The sequence below is a fragment of the Erithacus rubecula genome (assembly GCF_903797595.1).
Source record: "Erithacus rubecula genome assembly, chromosome: 17".
NCBI classification, from domain to species: domain Eukaryota; kingdom Metazoa; phylum Chordata; class Aves; order Passeriformes; family Muscicapidae; genus Erithacus; species Erithacus rubecula.
This window is the reverse complement of record NC_136669.1, coordinates 964,514-980,126: the sequence shown is the minus strand read 5'-3', so window position 1 is coordinate 980,126 and position 15,613 is coordinate 964,514. Positions and strand designations below refer to the sequence as shown.

The 15,613-nt window shown below is 43.5% G+C and overlaps 1 protein-coding gene across 4 annotated transcripts in view; it reads right to left on the bottom strand.

Moving 5' to 3' along the window:
- XYLT1 (xylosyltransferase 1) overlaps nt 1–15,613 on the bottom strand; it is a 141,600-nt gene that overhangs the window by 68,228 nt on the left and 57,759 nt on the right. For all 4 annotated transcript variants that reach the window (XM_079320644.1, XM_079320642.1, XM_079320645.1 and 1 more), the window contains one exon: nt 6,995–7,520. In XM_079320644.1, coding sequence (XP_079176770.1) covers nt 6,995–7,520 — 526 coding nt within the window. The remainder of the gene's footprint in view (nt 1–6,994; nt 7,521–15,613) is intronic.

Here is a 15,613-nt window from a genome sequence, read left to right as displayed (position 1 = left end):
AAATACACAATGAGCAATTTCAAAACCTTTTTCAAGGTTGCTCAGCTACAGATTCTTGTCATTCAGGTTTTCTAAGGAAGTCATGATTACCCACAGAGAAAAAAAGATGGATGTTTTAAAACTACCTTCTGCACAAGAAATATTTGCAACAGAAACAAATTATGGTTTGGAATCTTAAAATGGCAATAATGTCCTGTAAGATTGGCTTCCTGCCTAGATTGCATTTTAATTCAGAGTTGGATCTCTTAAACAACTCTTCCTCATTTCCAGGGGAAGCCATTACAAACCAGTGATCTCATAAAACTCAGTGACTCCCAAAATACATCAAAGAAATGTTGCCTTTCAAAACCTTCCTGAAACAGGGTGCATTCCCTTTAATTACATTTTTAATACTTAAAAGAAAAAAAAAAAACCCTGTATATATTTAAGGCATTGTTTCAAGAAGCCACAAAAGAGGAAAACTCTTCACCTCATCTTAGGAGGAAGAAATTAAATGTCAATACTCTCCCCCCTTCAATTATTTTAAAAGTAATACTCTCAGTGCCACTGGCTTCAAACTAAACTGTGGCAGCTTTGAGCTGCAGCTAGCACGGATTTCTGGAACACAACACTTCCCCATTCCCAAAATAACAGTTCATCAGCTGCAGGTTCCTGTGAAACTGAGTATTTGCTAAGTAATGGCTCTTGGAGAAGGGCTGGAAAGACACAGCTGATCCTGTGCTCCTTTGTCCTTGGTGGCATTTTAGGCTCAAAACAAAAAGCAAATCTAAAAGCTGTCAGCTTACAGTCAGTATGTTACACTGACACCCTAACACAGTTTTGATATGGTTGGAATTTTAAATTAGGAAAGAATAACAAGCTTAATTCAAGATCAGTCCAGTGCTAATGCACACAGCTGCTTGCTTAGCATTGAATAAAATTAAGATAATTAGACACCATGTTTCCTCTTCAGGGTCTGTTTACTAAAATCATCATAATGGGCCCACTCCAGAGATCCAACAACCATTTTATATGAAAAACTTTATGTATGAAAAAGAGTAGGGCTCAATTTTTCCCTGTACAGGGGGAGGTTGGGTTTGGTGCTTTTGTTTTGGGTTGGGTTTCTTGGTCCTGATTCCTCTCCCCAGCTCACACCTTTGTACCAACAATTCTCTTTAGCCACAGTTGTATTTATTTCCCCACCAACACTCTGTCCACACATTTCAGGATCACTGGGGAGCATTAATGATCACTTAAGTACTTTTCTTTCACCTCTGCACATCCAGGCTGAGCCAGGGGCTCCTGGGGAAATGCATTTCCACCCCTTAATGAGAGACTGCCCTGCTCACCCATGCAAGCAGGTAGGGCCCATCTTCAGCCAGAACAGCAGAGCATCCTTTCATTCCTTACATCCCACTCTTAACTCTCCAAACTTGTACCTGTGGCCATAATAAAAGTTAATCTGAGAGTCACTGGCAATGTACACCCTTCCTGAGATCTCATTTTTCTCCTCATTTTCTCCTGACAGTGCCACAGCTTCACTGATTTTATTAGAGTTGGTTCTGCTTCATGCACATAAGGGGAGAAACACATCACTTATTTCATAAATTCATTTTGCCTGAAATGCAAGCACTGAATCTTGAAAGGGCCCTTTCTAATGAAAGCAGTGCTGGGACATGGTTTCCAGAGCAGAACACAATCTCTGTGCACGGTGTAATTACATCTTAGTGCTCTGCAGAATACCAGTGCATGGCCTAAATGCCATTAATTGTAAGCAGTTTTGTTCCACAGGATGTTGTTTGCTGATAACTACTCAATTAGGGTTATTTTGTAATTAGTCTGCTCACAGTAAATTTACTGCAACCAGAGTCATCTGTGGTGCAGCAAATTAAAATGCTGTCTGGGCTGCATGTGCAGTGGCTCTTACATGCTCCTTAAACTGTGGATAGCTCACCACAGTGGTTCTGTCACACCAACAGATTAACACAGGGAAGCAGCAGCAGCCAATGTCATTTGGAATCCTGAAACCAGCAGAAAAAGACAAATCTGGGGTTCAATGATCTGTAGATCAAACCCAGTGAGTCCAAAAATACACAGCCAAACCCTTAAAAGCTAAACAAACCACACATTTATATGTCACTGTGTGCATATTGAGCAGATGAAATCCTCATTTGCTCCATTACAGCTCCCATTCTTTCAAAACTCTGTAGAGGATGCTCTCATTTCCATGCCTTGAAGAACAGCTCTGCTCCCCCCACAAGCATTTGGCATTTTGTGGCTCCTCCTTTCCCTTCTGTGCATCACACCCTTTCTGCTGAGGGCTTTGAAATCATCAGATAAAAACATTATGGACATTCAGATTGCTATTACCTGTGTGCTGTTCAGTAAGCAGAGATCCAGAGCCCTTTTCTCTCAGTGTCAAAACCAAAAGGTTGTGTTTTCTAAAATGAAATGGAAACATTTTTCCCAGCAGCCTCTAAGAAGCTGGAAGCTCTTACTTCAGTGTGTCAGAGCAGCATTATCAATAAGCAACCAGGGAGAAGGCAGTCTGATCTGAAAAAAAAATCTTTCAGTGCTGATAAATTATCTGGAATGAGGGAAGCTTGATTATTTTCCTATTTTATTGTAAGTTGGGTTTACCCCACAGGGATGAAGGTAGAGAAAACCTGTTTGATTTAAATACTAAGAAAAGACAGCAGAAATGCCCACGGGAAATAAATTAGGATCACTTGAGGCTCTCTGCTTTCCCAGGAATTTTTCATTTGCTAGAACTCCACCTTAGAAAACACTTCTCAAAAAACTCTGCTGTGCACTTTGGTCTATCCAAGGCCACATATGTGGGTCAAGAATGAAGCCAGTTGGGTAATTAATGACAAGGGTCAGCCAGAGTCTCCCCTGGGGATATGGCAGCTGAGGGAAGCTGGTGCAGACACACCTGGGATGTGCTGACACCTGAGATGATCCTGTGTCCACCCAGCAACCCTGCAAGGCAGGGAGTGCAAAATACCCTGATCCAATGGAGATAAAAACCAGGGAATCAGGGACTGAGCCAGCCACTGGGGCAGCAGCCAGGCTTCTCTGCATCTCAGGGGGACAGGCAGCAGAAATCACAAGTTTAATATCATGTTGAAATGTGAAGTTGTGTAATTGCAGCCCCAGTGCTGCTGGGCAGGGTCCCAGTGGCCATTCCAGGCTCCACAGTAAGAGTGGATTCTGCAGGGAGTCACCTGGCACAGGGCAGGTCTGGTGCTTTGCTCAGGGGGATTTTATCTCAGTACACAGTGATGGGTGTTTCAGAAAGAATTCACATTTAAACTTCTGCTTCTCCTCAGTACCTCTGCACAAGAGGAGGACCATGCCTGATGATGGACAAAGGAAAAAGGAAATTGTCCACATCCACTGACAGCTTTGGGGAGCAGAAGAGAGCCTGGCACTCCAGGAGAATCAGTGTCTGCAGTCTGGACTCTACAGGACTGGCCCCAGCAGGGAAACATCTGCCACACTGTCCCCAATGCTTCTCTCTGCACCATGTCCCCCTGAGAAAAAAGGAACTCCCCAAAGGATGTCTCCCTGCAGCTTCTCAACCCAGACAGGACTGGATTTGCCATTTCCTCATACCTACCCTTCCCCTCTTACATTTGCTGAGTGCATTTTCCCCAAAGCACACTTGTATGAGTCCAAACATTCCCTTCTGAGTGAAGGGAGCCTTGCAAGCTCCCCCTGCCCTGCTCTCAGCTGTGACTGGGTGAGGCTGCACCCAAAGCCTTTGTCACCAAAGCACCTGTGCTGTGTTTTCAGGAGCAGCTTGCAGGGAAATGCCAGCTCACCTGCTCTGCAGGACAGGTCAGGGGTGAAGGTGCCACCCCTCAGAGGGACTCATGGCAATAACACCTGCACATCACGTAGGGGACATCACACTCTTGATTTTAACAACCCTTCCTTTCATCACTGAACATCCCTATAATCAACTTCCTTTGCCTGCTGTCTTTGCAAACAATAAAACACTTTAAATAGAAACAGCTTGTGTGATCCTGTTCTGTTGATAAGCACTGAAGTGAATGCATCACTTAACATTTCTGACAATCCAGCTGGATGGAGTCCTGGCCATGACTGATAGCCACACTTAGCAGAGTCATGGTTTTGATCAGCTGAGACAAGATCCAAGGGATTAAATGCTGGATGACATCTCAATGGAAACCACAGCACAGGGAACACGTTTGTATGTTGGGATAATGGATGAATGTGCTGCTCCAATGCATAAATATTTATATTTCACAGTTTTGCTGAAAACAGACAGGAAACCTTTGTTCAAACCAAACTGATGGGAACACTCACATGCTGAACACACAGACTCAGCCCCCAGATGTCTGACTGCTGCTGACAAACACCAGATTGCTTCCTTAACACATCAAGTGCCAGCAATCCTGCCAAGGGGGTGCCTTACATACCCAACAGCTGATGTCCAGAACTTCACAAACATCTACAAGCAAGCTCAACTCCTCTCAAGGACCAACAGAGCTGATGAAGTCACCTTTCATGGGGGATGGATCACTCTGTGAGTGAAGAACAGCAGTGTTTATGTTCTGCAGTGGGAGGAGAGAGATGGGACCACAACACACTGACACTCAGACAATGTAACTTTAACAGGTTATAAAATTATAGGAATCTACCAAACCATTTACAGTCAAGGCCTTTCAGCAGCAGAGGTTTGGGGTTCCCCTGGGTCTGTCCTGACAGTTCTGTATTCCAGCATTTGGGAATGACTCCAAGCTCTGATCTCTCTGCAGGTTTGGTGACCCAATCTGCTGGTGCATTGCTGTTTGCTGCATCAGTAACTTGTGTCCCATCCCATATGCTGCTGCATTGCCCCTGCCCCAGCAAAGCTCCCAAATCTGCTCTGGAGAACCTCCTGTGCAACACAGGGTGTCCAGACTTTCTGCCAAGCAAATCTGGCAGGTGACTTCAGCTGTCAGCATGGGCAGGAGGAAATAACCTTGAGGCAAAGAAAAATCAACATTTTCCACATGTATCCATCTGGCTAGGCTAACATGTCTCTCCATTATTCTTTTTAAACAAGTGTCACCACTTAAAATAATAAACTAAACAAAATTCTACCTCAGAAAACCTAAAAATTTTAGACACAATCTTTTTGCACCTTAATTTTTAATGTTGTATATATCCATACCACATGAGTTTTTCCTAAATTAATTATATTTGGATATTTTCACATCATTTTTCTAGTCATATTTGTATTTACCTCCCAGCTCTGGCCAAGGTATCACTTGCATATTTGTACATGGGATACATTTACCTACACAAGATTTATAGCATTGATCCCATTACTAAGACACCTTGTTAATCCCACAAAGTGAGTGTCTGCAGGGTGCTGACCTCCCTCAGATGCCCTTGGGAAGAAGGGGAAGAAGAGGGAAAGAGCAGCAAAGACAAATTTATCCCACCAGTGGTGCCAGGGGTACTCACTGATGTTATTGATGTTATTTGCTCAGTTTTTAACTCTCTGCTGTTCTCTTATCCTCCCTTCAACTTGTGCTGCCTTTACTGTCCCTTTTGCCTTCTCCCCACTGCACACCATGTCTGCTCCATTAATTCTTTGTCTCTCTGCCCACCCAGATTAACAATTTGGAGTATTACTGTGATAAGAGAGAAAAAACACCCAAAGAGTCATGGTAAAAAGCCAAAATAAAACAGTCAGAGATGCAGTGGGGTGGGAAATGAGGGTGCTCAGACCACTCATCCTGGTAGGATGCACCAGCTTGGACATGCAAACTGACAGCAAGCTGAGAGATAACTCATGATCTGAGGGCATGGAGAAACCAAAGCAAAGAATCAAAGCTTGGCTTAGGCCAGCAGAGGTAACTGACTCTCCAGCAGTGATTTTGAAAATAACTTTTACATCTGCTAATGGGCCATCTTTAAACCAGCTGGACAATCATCTTTACCTTTCCCATGACCCACCCTTCATCCAGGAGGTATCTCCTGTTAATGGGCCATTGTTAAAAACTGGGTGTGGCAGTGATTCTTGCCTCTGTGGGAGATATCTCCTGTTAATGGGCCATTGTTACAAACTGGGTGTGGCAGTGATCTTCATCTCCTGGCACACATTATCTGCTAATGGGCCATCTTTAAACCAGCTGGACAATCATCTTTACCTTTCCCATGACCCACCCTTCATCCAGGAGGTATCTCCTGTTAATGGGCCATTGTTAAAAACTGGGTGTGGCAGTGATTCTTGCCTCTGTGGGAGATATCTCCTGTTAATGGGCCATTGTTTAAACTGGGTGTGGCAGTGATCTTTATCTCCTGGCACACATTATCTGCTAATGGGCCATCTTTAAACCAGCTGGGCAATCATCTTTATCTTCCCACAGCCCATCCTCCCTCCAGGAGATATCTCCTGTTCATGGCCAGTGAGTCCCAGGGCATGACTGATAAAATTCCATCATCCCACTGGGAGATGCTCCAGCCAGGGCAGGAGCCAAGCCTTTCCTACCCAGAGAAAAACTGAGATTTTGGACACCAAGAAACCTTCTTTCCACTGGATTCCAGAGGAAAACCAGACCCTTCCACATCATCCCTGGAGCTTCAGAGGAAACTGCCCCTTCTCCAGGAGCACTGCTCCAGCTGAGCCACATCTGCCCCTGCAGGAGGATGCAGCACCATGGAATGGGACTGTGCCACCACCCTGACTGACTGAGGGTGTCAGCTTGGATTCTGACTCTGGCAGGGTTTGGGATTGTTCTGTGTAATACTGCATTTCTATTTTAATTTTCCCAGTAAATAACTGTTATTCCTAATTCCCCTATCTTTGCCTGAGAGCCCCTTAATTTCAAAATTATAATAATAATTTGGAGGGAGGGTGTTTACATTCTCCATTTCAAAGAGAAGCTCCTGCCTTTATTGGCAGACCTGTCCTCCAAACCAGGACAGAAGGCCATTCCAACTGCACAGAGTGCTTCCCCCAAGACAGTGTGCTCCTCCTCCATTCCCAACTTACCCTCCAGGGCACAGAAGCGTGTCACCTGCTCTGGCATCAGTGTCCCCAGCTTGTGCTGGCAGTAGACGTCGGCGATCTGCTGGCGGCACTGCGGGGACTTGGCGCGGGACATGGCTGAGATTGCCTCCTTGCCTGTCACCTCACACTTGGGGGGCTGCTCGTATTTCACTTCAGGGGGGCTGATCTCCAGTTTTTGTAAAAGATGCTCCGTGGGAAACCTGTCAGTCTCCTTCAGGGGGTTGCTGTTGCTGCTGTTTTTTCCCAGGGGCTCGCTGAACTGCACCACCTCGTTGGAGTTCTTCCCCAGCAGCAAGTTCTCCTTCATCCTCTCCTCTTCCAGCTTCTTTCTCAAGTGCTCCTTTTGTTTGCTAAGGGGTTTTTTCACCAGCTCAGACTGGTGTTTTTGCCTCTGAGTCCTGGGAGCAAAGTTACTGTTATCAATAGTTTCAAAGTCCTTGGGCACCGAATTTTCATTATTGCTGTCTGTTCGCGTTTTCTCTTTCGGTCGGTGGGAAAAATAGCCATCCTATAAATGGGGAGAAAAATTACACTCATCTTACTAAAACAGTCACATCCCATGCATTACATGAAAACACAGATCAATTACAATCCAACACACTGCAGAACATCCCTGGGTTGGGCTCTGCAGCAGACAGAACCTGAGAGGCCTCTGGGGTGCCCAAGTCACCTGCACTGGCATCTCTTCTTCACTGGGCCACAGTCCAAGTCTCAGATGGAGCAGGGAGGTTTTACACAGGTTTGTGAGCAGTGATTAACCAGACACTTCACCCTGACACCATTAAATATCCATGAGAAAACAGACACAGGTTTCAAGGGAGAAAATGCAGGTCCTTTAATGCTTTTCTTTACTCCTTGTGATTAACAATCACACTTTGGTGTCCCAGAATCACCTCATTGCTCTGCAGAAAGCACCTGATTACAGCTTGAGAGTAGTAACCTTGCTACAAAACAAATCCCTCCCAATTTTAGCTCTTTTTTTTTTTTTTTTTTTTTTTGAGTTCCTACATGTTTGAAGCCTCCCTGGGAAGGTCAGAGTCAGGTTCAGGTATCAGTTCTCAACCATCATGTTCCTCCTCTTGATGCTCTTAGATAAATACATGACCCACAGTTTTGCAACACTCAAAATGTATCATATAAAGGAAAATGAACAGAGCATGTAAATTATTTGTCTGCATCAGGAATGGGTGAGGTTGAGCTGCCTTTGCTCCAGCTGTGGAAACTTGTGGGGGACACAATTTTTAGACCCATGGAAATATCTCTGCTTGCAAAAGTGAACAGTAGCAGATGAAATCAATAATGAATGGTTATTAAAATATCTGAAGACAAGAGTAAAAATACTGATAGACTTTTTGAGTCTGTCCTGTTTCCTTTCCACTTGTGGAACACCTAATCAAAGACCAGAGACTGGGAAAAGACAGGGTCACTATTGATGACTGATGGGAGCATCTTTTAGCACCCACCAACCACATTTTGTACTCAAAACATTTTATCGGCATGAGGTAATTGCTTCTCACACCTCTTCTGGGAGGAACTATTTACCAGTCAGGGTTTGCAGAGAAGGAGAGTGAGATAATGACTTATCCCAGGCCATGCAGGGAGTCAGTATCAGTTTGACCTCTGAAGCTGGCAATGGGAAAAGTTTGAATGGTTTATGCATTAAAAGTTTTTCAATGAGTCAATAAAGTGATTCTCTCTCCATGAAAAAGTCTTATTTGCAACTAGCTTGAGCTGTCAGACACATATGAATGTAAAGGAGATAAAAAAAGAAAACCCAACACCAGACAACAACAGGGTCTGTACAATAAGTGTGAAAGCAAGAGCTGTAGATACACACTGGAGCATAAGGACATGTAACAAATACCCAGCTGGAAAGTCAAATCCAGCCTCACACAACCTCACACCTGTTGGTGCAAGTGTTAAATGCCACAAACCCCAAAATCTCCACCCACCTTTGATCTGCATTTCCCTCTTGACTGCTTTCACCAAAGCCAAGTGTGATTTTTACAGTACAATGATTTCCACACGTGAGAGCAGGATGTTCATATTTGCAGAGCAGAGGAAATGAAACTCAGCACTGAGCTTAGAGCAGCAGCAGCTGCTGGCAGCAAGGTGTGATCATTTCTGAACTTCAGGGGTGCAGGCAAAAAGCAGCACATCAGGGTTTTAGCTGGCTACAGGAAGATGGGTATTACTTGCTCTGCAATACTTTATTTTTACAGTGCTGGATTAATTGCAGATTTGGTGATGGATGTCTAAGACATTCAAGACAGAGACATCTCCCAGAAAGATGATCTTGAAGCCAGGCAATCCCAGTTCTGACAGTGCCATGGGACATACATCAGCAGGCTCACTGTCTGAATCATCATTTTTTTCAACTTTTATCAAGCTATTTGTTAGCAGCATCTCCTTATCTCTGTGCTTGAAAATCACTGAAAAAATGGAAGGAGAAGTGTAAGCCTGTTAACACAGCTGTGTATCCACAGCCAAAGATGAAAACCAACAAACCAACACCTGACATTGCTGTTGAAAGCACCATTTTGCAATGGAGCAATTCTCTCTAGGCATAGACCAGAAGAGGCTCTATCCAAAATCAACTCATTTGAGAGGCTACCTTATTAATTACTCAGTATTCCACCCAAGACCATTTCACTTGTGCCTTTCCTACAGTCCTAACCTCTGTCAGTTTAAAGCCATCTCCTCTCATCCAACCACTCCATACCCTCAAAAGTTCCTCTCCAGCTCTCTTGTAGCTGCTTCAGGCACTGGAAGATGCTGTAGAGAAACCTCTGGAGACTGCAGCACCGTATTTCCAAGAGAAGTGTGACACTGTGGATGTCCATCAGAACACAGGCCTCAGAGAATGTTCTGTCCTAATTTTATCTGGACCTCAGAAGACACAAGCAGAGGTTAAATGCTGAGTACTCAATGGCAAGAGCCCTGGCAGGAGGAGGTTTAATGACTCTGGGGCCTCTTCTAAGCATATGCACTCTGCAGTTCAGGAATAACAAGCAAATATTCCAGAACTGGGAAAGAACAGTCTGTACCCAAGAGTCTGCATGAGATCACTGCCAATGATTGCCATTGATGCTAAAAATACTATTATAATATTAATGCAAAAATACCACTTTAAGCTTAGAGCCATTTTATGTTATGTGAGAATTTGAATTTTGCCCAAATTCTGCTCCCTGTTGAACACACAGATTTTAATTCTCTAACCTCCACCTCTGGTGTGTTTTATTTAAGTTTGTCAGACACAATGTGTGTTCCTTGGTGTATTAGGCACTTTTTCTGCAGTGATTGAGGGTCTGGGCTTGGGTACTCTGAATTTGATTGAATTCAAAGGCCCATCTATCTCAGGAGGGGAAGCCTGGGCTCCTGCAGAGACTCTGCAATCTGCTGAGGAAACCAGGGAATAAATTGCTGCTGTCACCTACTACAGACCCAACAGCAGCAGCTGCTGCTGGCTGCACCTAGCACAAACACAGAGAATCTGGGAGAACTTCACAGCTGTCTGTAATGACAAATGGATTTTAATGGCAGCCTGTTAACATTCCCAGAGGCTTTGGCAAGTACAGCCCACAGCAGTTCAGCCAGACCCAGGTGAGTTCACACACCTGCAGACTGTCTCTCTCCACATTCTGCTTGCCTGTGTTTGCACATCTGTCACCTGTATCTGCAGCCAAGCTCAGCATGTTCAAGCACAAACATTCATTTGGGGTTACCCAGGTGACAAATTCTGCTGCACTCTCAGGTACAGCTCTGTGTGCTACAGGCAGGAGGTTAAAGATAAAGAATTCACTCCTACAGTGGGCATGGGAACCTCCAGCAGCCCTTTCCCAGGGGTGACCCACTGCAGGATCAGAACACCAGCCACAGCTGAGAGTGTCCCCTGCCCTGGAAGGAGCTCCTCTGCCAACAGCCTGGATTAGGCAGCAGCACTGGCAATTTTTGCAATAGACAAGAAGCCAGCACTGCTTTCAGAGAGAGAACCTAATGTGCATTTAAATCAGCAGAGACCCAGATTGAGCACAGCTAGAGACCCAGACTGTGGCTGAGGGATCCCACCCGAGGCACCAAGGGCAAGGGCAGAGCCCACAGTGCAGGCAGGGGCTGCTGCAGCTCACCTGGCACACACCTGCACAGAGCTGCCAGAGGCTCCTTCTGCAGAGCCTTTGCTTGAATGGAAAAGAAAACCCTAATCAGCTCACAAAGGGACACAACAGGAGCTTGCATTTATCTGCCAGAGGTGCTCACTGCACTGTGCAGCACTTCCTCCTGACAATAGGAAATGCTCCTTTCTTAGGAAAAGTTATTCACTGTATGATATCTTTATCAATGAAGTCCTATAAATACTGTACAGATGGATGGACCATGTGCAGCCAAGCCCTGAATGGCAAATATTCACAGTTACAGTTTATCTGACAACTCATTTTCTCCCCAGCATGGAAGGATTTGCTGTTTTTCTGTACTGAGAACATATTCTCATATTCTTCCTCTGGTAAAGTGTGGTACCTCAAAGACACAGCAAAACAAACCAGAAATATGCACAGAGCAACAACAAAACACACAGATCTTATTTTAAACACAAAGTATTGGACAGAGGACCATCTCAGTCCTGCCACCAAGAATTTAAACAGAACTATGAGAAGATAATTAAAATGAGTTTCTGTTCAATATTAATCACAGATGTGACACATTATTTTGCAGTGCTTGGTAATTATTTCAATAAAGACACCTTGCAATTGTCAGGAGTCAGAGGATGGCATCTCTACAATTAAATCTCTTTTTTCTGCTCTTATCTTTGTGCATTTGTGGGCTGCTTCTTGGTTGAAATCAAAACCTTTTGCATCCAGAACTACAAACTTCACCCTGGGGTCACCCCATTCTCTCCTGTCCTACCACACTCCCATCTTTCAAACCAAAATCACCACTTCTCTCTGCTTGAAGCCCTCATGCAGCCACATGGATGCAGAGCAGGCATCCCAGTGTGCCATCAAAACAAACAAGAAATGGGGAACTTTAATTGAAGATGTGGTTGATGTGCCATGAGACCCTTGGAAAATGAGTATTTTTGGCAGGTATGAACAAACACAAGGCCAAAGACAGCAGATGGAGGAAAGGCAGCAGATGTTAATGCAGTTAGATTTTTCCATATGTTTTGCTGTAATAAGTACATTGTACCTTAATTGCCAGTGGCTGAAGACTTGGGAGAAACATTTTGTGAGCAATGTATTATGTTGCCTTATGCCTTTCATTAGAGAGGAAGATGCAAAAGGTGAAAATAGGTTTATTGACTTGCAAGCTGGCAAAGATGAAAGATGTAATTGCTTCAAACACAGTTCTTTCTGTTTTGTAAAAGGAAAATGAGACAAAGGAATAATCTGGGTTAAAAGGGGGATTCTGATGCTGGAAAAAGCATGAGCCCTCCAGGTTCAGCACTAACAGATACAGGCAAAATTATTGCAACACTTGGCAATTCAAAATGCAGAGAAGCAGATGGACCACCACAAAGTCACAGGGGACCCCTCAGAGAACATCTGCACTGTAAGTGATTCTTTGGAGGATTATTTTTTCCCTTCCTTTCCAAAGCTGTTGCCATCCACTTTTATTTTTCCTTAATACCAATTTCAGCAGTGTGATCCAAAAGACTAGAAACAACATTGTGAAAACATCATTAATACAAGTTCCTTTTGTCCCTTTTTACATACATACACTAAGGGAAGATGTTCTGGTTTGAAATCGAATGAAAACAACTTCAAAACTTTGGCTGCTATCCTCAAAAGAGTTTTTCTGGTTTTTGCTAGCATGTGACTAACTTTCACAGTGATTTAGATTAGGAAGGAAAAGAATATTGCATCCCTCAAGAGACCAAACAGATTTGTTCCAGCTTAGCACAGTTAGTGTACAAAAAACCACACTGTATCAACAGTAATTTCAGATGCTCATCTGGTTATTAAAAACCTGGAATGCTGCTAGAGGGAGCTGTGAAAGCACATCCCTGGTGCTTCCAAAACTGACCACTTTGTTTTCTGCTAGTTTAAACAACCCAGGAAAGTTTGGACCTTGATAGCACAGACCAGTCAAGTGTATTCAATCTGTGACAGAACTTGATTTATAACCAGCAACTGCCCCCACTTCACACGTTCTGCTCTTTCAAATGACCCTGAACTCATTAGGACTCCACACTCAGGCACAAACCCTGTTTCTGCCAAAGGTCCCTCCCAGTGATCCACCCAGGAGCAGCAGCTCTGGCTGGGACACACTGAGCTGGGGCAGGTTTTGGACACTCACATTTTTTGGCTTTGGATGCACAATTCAGATTTTCACAGTTCCCACTCTGCTGTGTGTGGGCAGTGAACCCACCCTGCATGAGCCAAAAATACAGCTCCAAAAATACTCCTTGGAGCATCAACCAGTGTGACTGAGCCTCTTCCACACCTTTGAACAGAACCCACCACAAATCCAGGAAACAGATGAAGGACTGACAGTGCAAAGCTCAGGAAAACCCTGGAGGTTTATTTTCCTACAGCTTCTCCCCCAGAGAAGGTGGATCTTAAAACAAAGAGTTGGACATGAAGGAGCTTACAAAGAAGCCAGTCTTCTTTCAAGGGAAAGTATTTAAGTGAGTTTTTATAATAATGTCTGTGCTTTGTGATCCCTGAACAGAACCCTCAGTTGAAAACTGAGCAGAGCAGGAGCAGTCATTAATTAATGCCACACAACTTCTTGATGGGAGCTCAGCAGTGGGGTAAAGATCTGATAAATCTACATGGTTGTTTTTCCTGATGCCTATTCTGACGCTGCAAGGAAAATGTGAAATGTTCTGTGTTTTTATTTCTCACCAAATTGCACTGATTCATTATTTGACAAAGGTGTCCCAAAGAGATGGTATGTAAATAAATAACACAAAGTAAGAACAGGGGTAAAGCTCAATCATTTCCATGTTTAAACTATGGATACAATAACCACACTGAATATCCATTACCAGCCAAACTTTCATTTTTATTTTTTTACCTTCTCCTCTCAGTGACCTAACCCATAAAAAAAATAACATGGTTCATCTGAACCAAATTCCTCAGCTTTCATCTCTATTTCTTTCATCCAGAATTCAGCCAGTATAGACTTTACATCTTTCAGAGCAGTAGTAAACATGTGAAATTGCTTCCTGGTGACTTGTTATTAACTAGATTCCAACTCAATTCACCAGGAGGCCCATTCCAACTCCAATCTAAACAATCTTGAGCAGCCCAGGGTGAATTGCTGAGACACACAATACATCTCTGGCAGCTACAGAAATTAAACATAATCAGAATATGGATGGTGGAAACCAAAGACGCCCTCACACACAAATGAAAACATCCTTGTAAAATACAGACAGTTTAGCACAGATGTATTCATCCTTAATTAGGTAGAAAATCTATTTAGATGAATACAATACAAAGAATAATAATGAACTTCAGGATTACATTTTGTTACTTGGAGGGGAAAAAACAACACAAATAAATGGGAAGTAATTGGACCTTATTTAATAGTCTCAGACTATCAGCTCAAACAACTATAATCATTAAAGGCCCTGCAGTGATCTTCTACTGATAAATGTTGTTAAATCAGAATTACAATACAACAAGCACGAAGAGCAAAGCCTATTAATATGAGCAACACTAAAAGAAATAGATTAATTCAAATCTTTTTTCACCAGCACCACAAGGAATCTTTGAACCAAGCACACAGAAATGAAAAGTCTCCATGTTTCCTCTTGTTCTGGGTGAGACAAATATTAACATTTCCACACAGGTGATTACCACAGGGGCAGGTGAGCAGCACTTCCCCTCTGCTGGATTTGTGCATCTGCTAGGTCCTGATTTGTATCTTCACAGAAAGTGAAGGAACAGCAGTTAAGTACATAAAATAAAAACTGCAGAAGCCAGAGGATTATTATGGGCTCTGCCAAATTCATGCTGGACTGGCCTCAGTAAGGCTGGTCTGTGTGGGACTGCACCCCCAGCTCCTGCAAATTCATTCAGAGCTATAGAAATGAGCAGCTTTAACAACAGCAGGAAAAATGAGTTATGAAGTTAAAGGATACAGCAAAATAAAAATTTCTGACACCAAATCTATGTACCTTAAGTTCAAAAATTGTCATTTTATTGGCTCCAGCAAAGATCATAAAGAATATATGCCTCAGAGAAAGACATAAAAAGTTTTCTAAGATAGTGCCCCTCTCCCTTACCTGGATAGATGCTCACCTGGGAGACAAAACCCCTTTTCTGTACTAAACACAGTGACTGCATTTCAGCAAACACTGCCAACTTCTTCAGAGCAGCTTTCCTCTCATGCTGTGAGCACAGTGCTGTCAAAACACTTATTTGTAATCACATTGCACTTAACAATGGTCATATTTCACATTTCCAGAGCTCCAGACCTACAGTTCTGTCAGAAACAAGAGCTCCCTCCACACACAGATCCCAGCAGATCCACACCCTCAGCTGACAGAACCAGCACAAGGAGAGCTCAGACACTGCTCACAGACTGTGCCATGCAGAAAAAACCATATACTCATTGTTTTAATGAACATCATTATGTTAGAGCATAAAAATA